The sequence below is a fragment of the Tasmannia lanceolata genome, unplaced genomic scaffold (assembly GCF_043159265.1).
Source record: "Tasmannia lanceolata isolate RefF3 unplaced genomic scaffold, GAP_Taslan_0.1 ptg000002l, whole genome shotgun sequence".
NCBI classification, from domain to species: domain Eukaryota; kingdom Viridiplantae; phylum Streptophyta; class Magnoliopsida; order Canellales; family Winteraceae; genus Tasmannia; species Tasmannia lanceolata.
In genome coordinates, this window is record NW_027518679.1 from 44,355,344 (window position 1) to 44,367,545 (window position 12,202).

At 41.1% G+C, this 12,202-nt stretch overlaps 1 protein-coding gene across 1 annotated transcript; it reads right to left on the minus strand.

Moving 5' to 3' along the window:
- Window positions 1-2,574: 2,574 nt before the first annotated feature.
- On the minus strand, window positions 2,575-7,519 carry MSFC1 (Mitochondrial substrate carrier family protein). Its single transcript, XM_077376904.1, has 2 exons — window positions 6,990-7,519; window positions 2,575-3,724 (listed from the first exon to the last, which is right to left on the minus strand). Exons 1-2 carry the CDS (start codon window positions 7,407-7,409, stop codon window positions 3,188-3,190), a joined length of 957 nt encoding a protein of 318 aa, XP_077233019.1. The 5' UTR covers window positions 7,410-7,519; the 3' UTR covers window positions 2,575-3,187.
- Window positions 7,520-12,202: the final 4,683 nt, after the last annotated feature.

A 12,202-nucleotide genomic window follows, 5' to 3' on the forward strand; every position in this document is an offset into this window, starting at 1 on the left:
CCTCCGATCTAAATAGAAACTACATCTTATGCAACCTCTATAGATTGTAGGGTTGTGATCATCCTACGGAAATGATTTTTGGGGCACAACCTATTTACATTGTGGCCCATCAAATGGACGGCTCGGATCATCCTATGGTCTGAACGGTTCACTTCATTTCCAAAAATATGGGTGGGGCCTAAATTGGTACGAACCACACCATAGGATGATCCAAACCATGGACGGTTGATGATCCAAACCATGGACGGCTTGGATCATCCTATGTTGTGGACGGTACGCTTCAATTTGAAAAATATCAGCGGTGCCTACGATTGGGCCTTAATGTTAGCGTACGACCAACTCCATAGGATTATCCAAACCATGGACAGCTTGGATCATCCTATGTTGTGGATGGGCCTTAATGGTACTGTACGACTACAGGATGATCCAAACCATTCATTTGATGGGCCAACCCTTTTGGGGGGCACAACCCATTTACGTTATGGCCCATCAAATGGACGGCTCGAATCATCCTATGGTCTGGACGGTACACATCATTTTTCAAAATATGGGTGGGGCCTAAATTGGCCCTTAATGTTACTGTACGAACCACACCATAAGAGGGTCCAAACCATGGACGGCTTGGATCATCCTATGTTGTGGACGGCACGCTTCAATTTGGAAAAAAAATCGGTGGGGCCTACGATTGGGCCTTAATGTTAGTGTACGACCAACTCCATAGGATTATCCAAACCATGGACGGCTTGGATCGTGCTATGTTGTGGGCGGGCCTTAATGTTACTTTACGACCAACTCCATAGAATGATCCAAACCATTCATTTGATGGGCCACAATGTAAATAGGTTGTGCCCCAAAAATCATTTCCATAGGATGATCACAACCCTACAATCTATAGAGGTTGTATAAGATGTAGTTTCTATTTAGATCGGAGGGCTAGGATCTGCTTATGGAAATGATATTTTGGGACGCAACCTATTTACGTTTATGGCCCATCAAATGGACGGTTTGGATTATCCTACAGTGGTATGGGCGGCGCCTACGTTGTGTAAAGATGGGCCCACCATTCCACCAACGGTTTCTGTTGGGCCCACCAACTGTTCCTGTTGTGTGTGGAGAGAGAGAGAGAGAGAGAGAGAGAGAGAGAGAGAGAGAGGGACCGGTCAAATGGTGGGAAAGTGAGAGAGAGAGAGTGAAGAGAGACCGGTCAAATAGCGGGAAACTTACATATCCTAACGTTTAACGTTAGCCAGCCGTCAAGGGGGGAAATAGCCTACAAGGGGGGAAATATCAGCGCCCTAAAAGGGGTCTTTATTTGCAAACAAACACATTTGAGTGCTGTTGTACTTATGTCAGCAAAATTCAATTTCCCTGTTTGCCACAAACACTGACAGGGGGTGTTGCTGGTGATAAAAAAGGGGCGGATATAATGATATATCACTTCCCTTGAGTGAATTGGGCGAGGATAACTTCACCGCTTTTTGACGTCAAACCACGTTAAAAGGGAGAGAATACGTACTGTAAGGGGGTGAAAATATCATGGCCCAAACAAGAATTACCTTGTGAAGAGACTAAATTACCCGTGACGTTCAATGATATGTTTCGATAGGGTGGGTCCCACCCACTCAACTCAAACCCATGAATCGAGTGGGACCCATCATTTTACCTCATGTTTTGATGGCGTGGTTCCCACAATTTTACACCTCACATTTTGATGGATGGGCGACCCATTATTGCATGGGTCAGGAATGCTATTGTATGTAGAAGGGAACTGCTAGCGTTCATCTTCGCAAAAGGCATTTCGCAGCTGGTCTGTCGCATCTCCGACCAGCCATTGTCTTCATTCATGAGGTGGCTGGTCGGAGATGCGACAGACCATCCGCGAAATGCCTTTTGCGAGATGGACGCCAGCAAATCCCCTGTGTAGGAGTAAATCATAGTCGACTTGGTACAACGCGGTGGAGTATTTGGGGGGGGGGGGAGTCAAAAGGAGCTTTGATTGACTTTTAAGACAAGAGGCCAAGTTGAACATGGCTTACTTCATTGTTGGGCATTGTGATTGCCGACATGCACCATCTCAAATAAACATTATATCAAATAATACGTGGGCATATGAAATATGGACGTAGGCCACATGAACAAGGCTTTTTGTCATCTTTCAAAGAAAAAATAGAGTAAAGAACTGATATTAAACGCATCTTCATTACAATAATCAGTTGGGAATACCGAGCAAAAAAAAAAAAAAAAAATCAGTTGGGAAGTGATATATTCGCCCCCTTTTCTTCCTTGGGGCTAGCCCCTCTAGTGTATTTATGACTACCCTTTTACACTACAAGCAGGAGATCAAAGAAAAGGGTGTGAACATATAATTTCCCGGAATCCAAAACAAACAGGCAAGGGTATCGAGCTCCAACCCCCTGTTCGTTTGGGATATTGAGAACCTATTTTGAGTCCAAAACTGATTATTGGACTCAAAATTAAATGTAATTTGTATCCGATAATCAGTTTTGGACTCAAAATCCCAAACGAGCAGGGCGTAAGTAGCTTAAGGTTACAGCAAATAGTCATTGTGTAATCAATGCACAAATAATAATTAATTATATATGTCGAATGAGGGTAAATGTTTTCCAATATTTCTCTTCAGATTTTACACTTGTTTCAATAGAATTTTGTATACCAGACGCAGGATATATTGGCTTACAGACACAACACTAGCTAAGTATTTAACTCTGTTCAGAAGTGCAACTTTCTGGTGTAGAGAGAAGTTTTGTGACAATGATGCTGAGCATTTGTACCACCCGCCCGTTACGTAGGCCTAGCCTTGAATGAGCAAATAAGCTGAAGAGGGCGCTCGTCATCTCCTCTTCATCAAACTCCATTACAATCCTTTACCTCTAGAACTTTCACAAGACAAAATCAAACACAACTTCAACACATCCAAATTGGTCTTCTCCCAAAGGGTTCTTCCCATTGAAGAACGCCAAAAGAGAGAATTTTCTTGTAAGCACATAACTCAGGTTGCCAGGCGCCCATTGTTCACTCGGGAAGGCCTTCTAACACTGTAGTTACTTGTAAACAGGCCATAATTTTGGGCCTCTTTGGTAAATTCATCAAGCAAAGCAGAAGGAAATGAAAAGAGTCTGGAACTGTCCTCGTATCAGAACGAGGCCGCACAAGCAATCAATGTTAATTATAGGTGGGCACTCTGTAAATATCTTTTCTCGTAGAGACCTGTCACTTGGTCAGCTACAGCCCACATGATGGCTTGCCCGGGAGGAATCCTCATGAGCCTAGGCAACAGCCCCTTCCACAAGGCAACCAACCCCTCCTCGGCAAATATGGTTTTGATGGCATGGACCATGCCCTTATACTTGATGTCACCTCCTGATCGGCTCTGAGCCATGAGCCTTGTCTTCACAACATCGAAAGGGCCGGTGCACACAGGACCCACAGTCCCTGCAAGGAACCCTGACACCATGGACTGCCACGGCTGGAGGATTTTCCCATCGCCTTCCTGTTTCTTCCACAGGAATCCATCGAATGCATTCTTGGCTGTGAACATGGCAGCTTGGTTTGTCCCATTACGCATCACTGTTGGTGCTGCCCCAGCCCAGAGTCCAAGAACACCTTCTTCGCGAATGATCATGCGGGCACAGTGTATGGGTCCCTTGTACTTTAAGAGTTCCGGGCTTAATCCTCTCTGCTGTTGCAATCTAATCTTTACCACCTACAATCAGAAACCAAACGGCAACTTCTGAGAAATATCTTTGCAAATCAATAAATGATTCAGGTAAGAAAAAATAGTATGATAATTGTGTGATTTCCTACTAATCAGCAAGAAAAAGAATCAGACTTTTTTTTCGAATCAGTAAGATTAGTAAAGAATCGGACATTTTGTGAACATAAAACTTCTTTTTTTTTCCCCTTTTTGAGAAGGAACTGTGAATAGCAAACAGGTAGTGCCAATTATCTCTCATACGGTTCCTGTACAGCACAGTAATCTCCATTCTTTTTCTCGAATTAATTAATTTGCATTTATTTCTAACTTAAGATGGAAACAAGTTTATTGGTCAAATGGAAATGGTACCACCTGCATCCAATAATTTCAGAACAATAAACATCAGCCTAGAATGTCAAAGTCTAAAGGCAGTAAACAAGGGCTCTTAATGATTTAAGAGGTATCATCATACCATGATTAGACTGGGATGTATATTAAAACTGCTGATAAGGTTCCCATTTTTAAATTGGAATTGAATGGAATGGGGCTACATGATGGAGGTCTACTTCAGGGTTTTGCATAGATTTGAGAATGTAATATGATGGTCTAGCAAGAGGTAGAAAGCCATATCTGGACAAAGAAAAATATCAAAGTCCAAAGGCTGATACGAGGCTTGGAGAGTGGGGTTAATCACATATAGAAAGCTTGAACAAAGGAGTTTAACAATTTTAAAGATAGCATCTGCAACGTTGGAAGTGGGGAGAGCATTTAACAATAAACATGAGTTTGAAGTCCAGACTTTATATAATTAACATTCCAGATGATGCAGCTGAGGATTTAGCTGGGCTTCTTGGATGCTCTGTTGATAAGTTCCCATTGAAATACTTAGGCCTACCACTGTGCGAGGGAGTGGGAAACGACTGTTGAAAGGGTGGAGAAAAGACTGGTCACTTAGAAGTGGAACATGGTCTCATTGGGGGGAGAATTACCCTTATAAAGGCGGTTTTGGTCAACATCTCAATTTACCAACTATCAGTGTTCAGGTGTCAGTGATTGTGATCAATAGAATAGAAAATATTCAAAGAAGATTTCTGTTGGGAGGGGTAAATGACAAAAGGAAAATGCACTTGGTAAGATGGAAGGAGGTAGTCAAGCCCATGAAGGCTAGCGGGCTGGGAATAACAAGATTAAACAGTGTTAACAACACTTTGCTTAGGAAATAGCTATGGAGATTCGGGGAGGAACGGAATCATCTATGGACTCATGTGATAGAGAGCAAATATGACAATAATCCATATGGTTGGGGTTCAGATGACAGTTTTAGGCATAAAGGAACCATGGTTTGGAGGGATATCTTGAGGCAAAGCTATAAGTTCGATGAAGGAATAAAGTTCAGAGTATACTTGGGCGAGAAGATAAGATTTTGGCATGGCAGGTGGTGTCAGGAGTATGCATTAAAGATGGTCTTTCCAGATTTCTTCGCAGTGGTGAGGGATAAAGAAGCGTTTGTGGGGGACTGCTTTGGATGGGTGGATGTAAGGATATAATGGAAGGTGTTAGAAATGAGATTAGGGTTAGAAGAGAGGAAGAAGAAGATGAGTGAAGGATGGAGAGTCTCCACTAGAGAGCTCCTCATGAATATGATGTATATATATGCCCAAACTAGGGCAACAACATACAATGACTACAATACCCCTAACTAATACAAGTAATGTCTAAACTAACATAATACATTATTCAACAGAAGGTAATATTCAGAAGAAACTTCTTTGATAGAGAAGTAAACCATCTAGCAAGATTGTTGGAGATTTTGGACAGCTGCTACATCAAAAGACCGGGATCAGAGAAGAGGTTTTGGACGTGATGCTTATCCGGTATTTTTAATGTCAAATCAATCTATCTTCATGTTTCCAATACCCCTGGGCCCTCCTCAGTAGCTAGAGTGTGGGATATTCCAGCTCCCCCAAGGGTATGTGCCTTTGGGTGGACAGGATCCTCAACAGTGGATAACCTCCGTAGCTGCAGATGATTATAGTAAATCATCGCGCCCTATGTGTGAAGGCAGGTGAGCCGGTGGATCACAGATTGATCCACTACAAAGTGGCCAGAGTGGTGTGGAGTAGAATCTTGGGCAGGTTTGGCATTTCCTGGGTGCTCCCACCTAGGCTCACTGACTTAGTAGATAGGTGGTTCTTCGCCCATTAGAGGAAAGAGGTAAGATTCTTTGGAAGGTGGTCCTTCTAGGGGGCATTATGGGCTCTATGCAAGGAGAGGAATGCAAGAATTTTTACAGGCTATATCCAGAGTGCTAAGTCCGTATGCGTAAAGGTTATAGCCTTATCTATCGCATGGGTCAAATCCTTTCCTAGCTTCAGCTTCATCTCAGACTACGAGCAGAGAAATATGTAATAGCAGTGAGCATTTTGAGAGCCCATCCCAAGAATGGGAGCCGCCGTGTCCGGGTTGGAGAAAGCTCGACTTTGAATACTCTAGTTTAGGTAATGCGGTTTACTGAGGGATGAGGATGATTCAACATCATAGGCCTTCTCAGGACCTATTGGTGTAGCAGACTAATGAGGTGGAAGTGAGAACAGTTCATCGGGGGTTGAGGAGTTTAGAGCAGAGCCTTATTCGTAATCTTATAATTGAGGGCTTGGAAGTTTGCGCATTGGTTTGACGTGATCCAAGATTGTGTGGAGGGTTCATCCATAGCTTTCCATCATGTTAGAAGGTCGGCTAATTCAGAAGCCAATAGATTGGCAAAGGATGGCACTGCTAGCAAGGGTCTTCGGTTCGATTTTTCTCCCCCCTCGAAGACTCACTGATTTTTGTATTTATTGTATTCTCTTTTTTTTCCCTTATTCCCTCGGATCTGTCTGCCAGCTCGGTCGTGGGGTCGTTGTATTTTTCTTCTTTCATCTCAAGGAAAGATCCATCCCTCTCTTTTCAGCTTAAACTCGAGCACGAAAACATGCTCTAACAAAATCATATTTTTACAATTATCAACAAACATGGTTTCTAATCTCAAACTAAATTTTGGTACAAAGGCTTAGTTGGGTTGAGTTGAGTTGAGTTATCAACAAACATGGTTTCTAATCTCTTTAATACATAATAAAAACTCACCCCCTTCCTTCTTACAATCAACTACTGAAACAAACAAACAAATAATAATTTTTTCTAACATGCACGCATAGGGGAAAAAACGAAATTAACAAAAGAAAGCCAATCCAAAACCCTAAAAAGGACCCAATAACAAAAGAAACAAAAATAATACCTCAAATGGGGTGACAATAATTAGGGCTTCAAGAACACCAGCACCAAAACCAGAAATAACACGGCCACGATTAGAAATTTTCCCAGTAGCAGAGTCCTTAAACGCGGATTGAAGGATAGCATTAGACCCCATTCGAAGGGTGTATTTGAGGGTTAGATGTGTAGCAAAAGGGGTCAGACCCTTCCATAGAGCTCGAACCCCCTCAGTACGGGTCACGGTAGACCCACAATGGAGGATTCCCTTATAAGTTCCCGTTCTGTCTAGTTGAAGGCGTGTCTTTATCACATCGATTGGTTGTAAACAACAGGCTTCCATTATCCCTCCTATTGATCCTGATACAGCTTTCATGTATGGTGGTACGCTTTTTGTTTTGGTGGTTCTTTCTTGATGAGTACCATTGTTTGCTCCTTCGTCTTGCATTTTGGAGCTTTTGTTTTTGTTTTTTTTCTATGGAGAGGGAAGAAGAAGTGAAGAACAACGAGAATAGGGAATGAAGGAATGGGAGAAAGAATGGGAGATTTTGTTGGGCTTTAGAGGGTGATATGGTCAGACGCGACTGACATAATAAATAATTTCTGGTTGGCAGGGCCCACAAAAAAAAAATTCCCTTGTTATATTCTATTTACTTTTCTACCATTTGTAGAAAAGTTTGGATGAATGCTATAGCACAGAAAACTTTGTTGGTGACATTCATAAGCTCGGTGGCGTGGTTTGCATAGTTTTAAATTTCGGTTTCGGTCCCAATTTCGGCCTCCGCAGAAATCAAAATTTCGGCCGAAATCCTGAAATTTAGGCCAAAATCCGGTAATAGATAAAGGGCAATGATTCTTTCACTCCCCCTGTAAGCATCCGCTCCCCTTTTGACGTGACTTGACGTCAAAAAGTGTTAAAGTTGCCCACTGTCCACGTTGTAACTTGTAATGGGTGCGAATGCCTACGGCAGGGGGAGTGAAAATATCATCGCCCTAGTTAAAAAAGTAATATTTTCTTATATTCAAATTTTCAGCCGAAATTAATGAAATTTTGTCCAAATTTTTATGAACCCAAAATTTTAACCGAAATTTTCCAAAACCCGGAATTAGGTAAAGCGTGAAATTTCGGTTCCGGTTTCAACCGAAATCCGAAATTTCAGACCGTAAATTTTAAAACCATAGTCGGATCATCTGAGGGGGGGGTCAATAGACCGAGATGGTCCGAAGGTCCAAAACCATGGTTGAATCCATTGGATCCATGTCCTAAGGTCCAAAATTATTTATGATCGTGATCCAGTTGTAACCACAAAATCCTCCGAATCCTAGATTTGAAAAGAAGGAGCCAATGCACAAAAACATCTGGGAAATGATATCAGCCCCATTTTTTATATTTCCTCGAAGCATCTTGTCTTTTAGTATTGTCAAAAAGTTATTACAGAATACAGATCCCAAAACCCTCTGTCAAGCCAATTGAAAAACAAAAGCTGGGACGGCCAAATATCAAAACATGAGGGCTATTTTTATAATATTAAAAGATTACATTTCTCTCTCCCCCATGTGAGTTGTGACTACGTCTGTTCACGATCCAAAATGATTTCAGACCATAAAATATGAATCCAATGGAGGCATTCGGATTCGCCAATTGTGCCCTATTCTTGTCCATTAAGGCCCCGTTTGTTTGAAATTGTGGCAGCATATCGTGATTATTGGACTCAAAATTACATTTAATTTTGAGTCCAATAATCACAGTCGGCTGCCACAATCCCAAACGAACAGGCCTTAGTAATTGGATTGTGATTCTCACTCGCGAGGTTTTAAAAAGCACTCTGAAAGAATCCAAACTGATTGTCAGCAATGCATAGTTGGTTGATCCAAAGTAGATCCGTTAGCAGCCCTAATTAGATGTGTTAGAGCATGAGGGTAGTATTTCTCTAACACAAAAAAAAATTGTAAAAAAAATAAAATAAAATTGGAGTGTTTAGTCTCTTCCTAGCATTGGCCACACAAGCGATCTTCTAAGAAAAGCTAAGCTGTTGATTCTTCGAGTCTTTCTTCTTCTTCTTACGGATGTGATGTACATTCAGCATAAGACCAAGAACTATAAGGATCGCCTCTTGATGGTCTACAAGATCGACTGTCTCAATTACGCATGCATGTAAACCCTTGATCAGTCGAAGTGTCATTCTTCTCTATTTCAACATGAAAGCCATATGCATTGGTTCTTTGTATTTCACTAATTCAAATTTTGGCCTTGTCATGCATAAGCTTATTTTTAGTGATGGATGCCATTCATCTTGTCACCATCGCACTTTCTTTTCTTTTTGGTTTTTGAGGGTTATTTATATTTCGCCGCCTGTTAATGTTGAATTCTTAAATAACCAAGTGTCCATTGAGGAAATACAAAGGCCCACGACGAGACTCTGTTTAGATGCATGCATGAATTCGATTTACCCATTACTTAGCAAAAGATCTAAAACAATCACCTTCGCGAAAATGAATTGCGGGCACTTAACCAAGCCCTTGAACACCTGAGTATTCCTTTATTTACATAGAACTCATATAGTGGCCAATGCTACCTTCCAAAGGGACAAAAAACCAACACTCTAGTAGCTTAGATAGGCGAGCTAAAAAGACTCGGGTCAATTTAGAGGATTTTACTCCGCAGTTCTCTGGCCAACTTACAATGGATGAATATATGATCAATAGACCTGCAAGCCTCCACACGCAAAGCACACTGGTCAATGAAGAACATGTCATGATCGTGCAAGTAATCCACCGTGAGGATTTTGTTGAGAAATGTTGTTCATCCAGATGTTAAGACCCTAGGAAGAGCAGGAATTTTTCACACATTGGCTAGATGTGAAGGTGCATGTTTAGTGACAAGTTGATGGTAGAATGATTTGATGGATAAGACCTGGAGATGATGTAGAGGGACTCCATCATCTCCAACATCCCCATTCATATTAAAAAAATATGAATGTCTCCACATAAAACTAAAATGTTGGATTTTTAAGCCAATAGGATAAAGTCAGATCATTCCAAAAAACTTCCCTCGAAATGTGCATGGAAGTCGAAAATCTATGGATTGAGTCAGACTCTTTACTGGTTGTCAATGTTATAAAAGGATCTTACAAAAGCCAGTGAAAGAAGGAGGTTGTTCTAGCCAAGATACGGAAGAATCTTAAGAGTATTACTATCTCTCAAAGGCCGAATGCCCCTATTCCACCTTTGCTATCCCCTCTTCCGACTTTGATGTGGCAAACATTCCTCTTACAACATTGTCTCTCCCTCTTTTTGTTATTCTGTCTTTGGATTTTTCAGGATTATCCTATGAAAGATTGTAAATTCCTTTAACATTATTAATAAATGTGGTTAGGGGTCTGCCTAACCCCAGTTTACTTACCCCAAAACAAGGAGTTGATTTTTACACCAATAAAGTTGAAAAGTCACATTTTTTACAACCATCACCAACTCATTTTAGCTGGGGATTAGCAGTGTAATCGGGGACAAAGATGATCCGCATGATCCAATCAGATTTAAACGAATTTAGATGCTAATTTTAATATGATGGACCCTTATGGATCCATATTTTATGGATCCAAAACCCAAGGATGCCAAATGTTTCATATATTTTAGTGCTAGATTATAAGGGTATTTTTAGTAATTTTATGAAAAAAATGTAAATGTTTCCTCATTGCACTAGACGGTTTGACTAGGGGTGCAACTCTGGTGAGGTTCAACCCGTAAAAATGTAGTGTCGGATTGGGTTGAGTTCGGATCGGGTTCGGGTTGAGTTTTGGCCGGATTCGGGTTGAGGGCTTGGGACACCCGACCCAAATGAAACCTGAAATTTTTTTTTATTAAGCTTAAAAACTCAGGTCGGGTCGGGTTGGAAAAAAAGGGTTCCTCGGGTTGGGTCGAACCTCATTAGGATGGAAATCGGGTTGGGTTGGGTTGAGTTCGGATCGGGTTCGGGTTGAGGGCTTGGGATGCCCGACCCAAATGAAACCTGAAATTTCTTTTTATCAATTTTTTTATTAAGCTTAAAAACTCGGGTTGGAAAAAAAGGGTTCCTTGGGTTGGGTCGAACCTCATTAGGATGGAAATCGGGTCGGGTTGGGTTCGGGTTGAGTAAATTCGAATGGTTCATGTCAGGTTCATGTTGGCAGGTTCATGTTGGCACCCCCCTAGGTTTGAGAGGTGGTCTAAATTCGAATGGACTTGGATTCTACAATCAGGTGGTCTAAACATGAGCTGTGGAAGGTAAGATCTGAGGAATTGTAGAGGAATTCTACAATCATGATTCAAACCAATATTGGGATTTGATCCTTGCAGATCGAATTGGACATGGGTGGATCCAATCCGAATCTGAGCATAACACTCAGCAAAATGTTTCCCAACCCGAGCAATCCATAACGAGAATCACAGAAGCCAATCTCAATGAACACAAACAAAGCAATCTGATTAGACCAAATATCAAATGTTTCAACCACATAAAGCTAATAAGTTTGTCTACTCTATCTAACCAGCATTTGAGATTATGAGATCAAAGTAAGATTAGATGCATTATATAGTCCGTCCAGAGCTCCTCCCCCAAACAGTCTCTGGAACGAATAACCAGAGAGCCACAGTGGAGGAGAAAACAAATTAAGAAAAAACTATATGATTCATCAATTTTAAGTACAGTGGAAGATGCTTAATGTAGTGAGAGAGATCAGACTCAGTTCTCTCATTCACTTCCATATTAGAGGTGCTAGAAGTCCAGGGAAAAAAAGAGGTTCTCAACTTATAAAAAAGCAGACCCCTTCATCATAAAACATAGTCTGCCCTGCTCTTCTTAGTTGCTATGACAATTGATCCCAACAAAAAGATTATAAAGTTCTATGAGATGATCCCAGGTAAGATATTGCTTAGAGTCTCCTCAACATAGTTAGCAAAACGTGATTCGGCAAAAAAAAACTGCGAAAATTCGAGTTTAATACGGTACAGGTTCAAAAAAACGTAGTCAAAAAAAAGGAAACACAAGAAAATGAGTATAGAATTGTCTTTTACAAAATATGGCGATGGTAAAATTGGAAACTTGGCCAAAAAAACGTGTTTAAAATGTTTGCCTAAAAAACCGGAGTTTTAGTCATTGTAAAAGTTTTAAACGGCACACCAATAAAACGAGTTTTTTTTGAAAAAAAACGTCATTTAAAACGGAGTTTTGCTAACTATGCTCCTCAATTGCAAGCTTCAGAA

Coding starts and splice junctions, on each gene's coding strand:
- MSFC1 (XM_077376904.1), bottom strand. CDS start 7,409: ATGCAAGACGAAGGAGCAAACAATGGTACTCATCAAGAAAGAACCACC. Junction 3,725..6,989: donor TTATTGTCACCCCATTTGAG/GTATTATTTTTG, acceptor TTCTGATTGTAG/GTGGTAAAGATTAGATTGCA.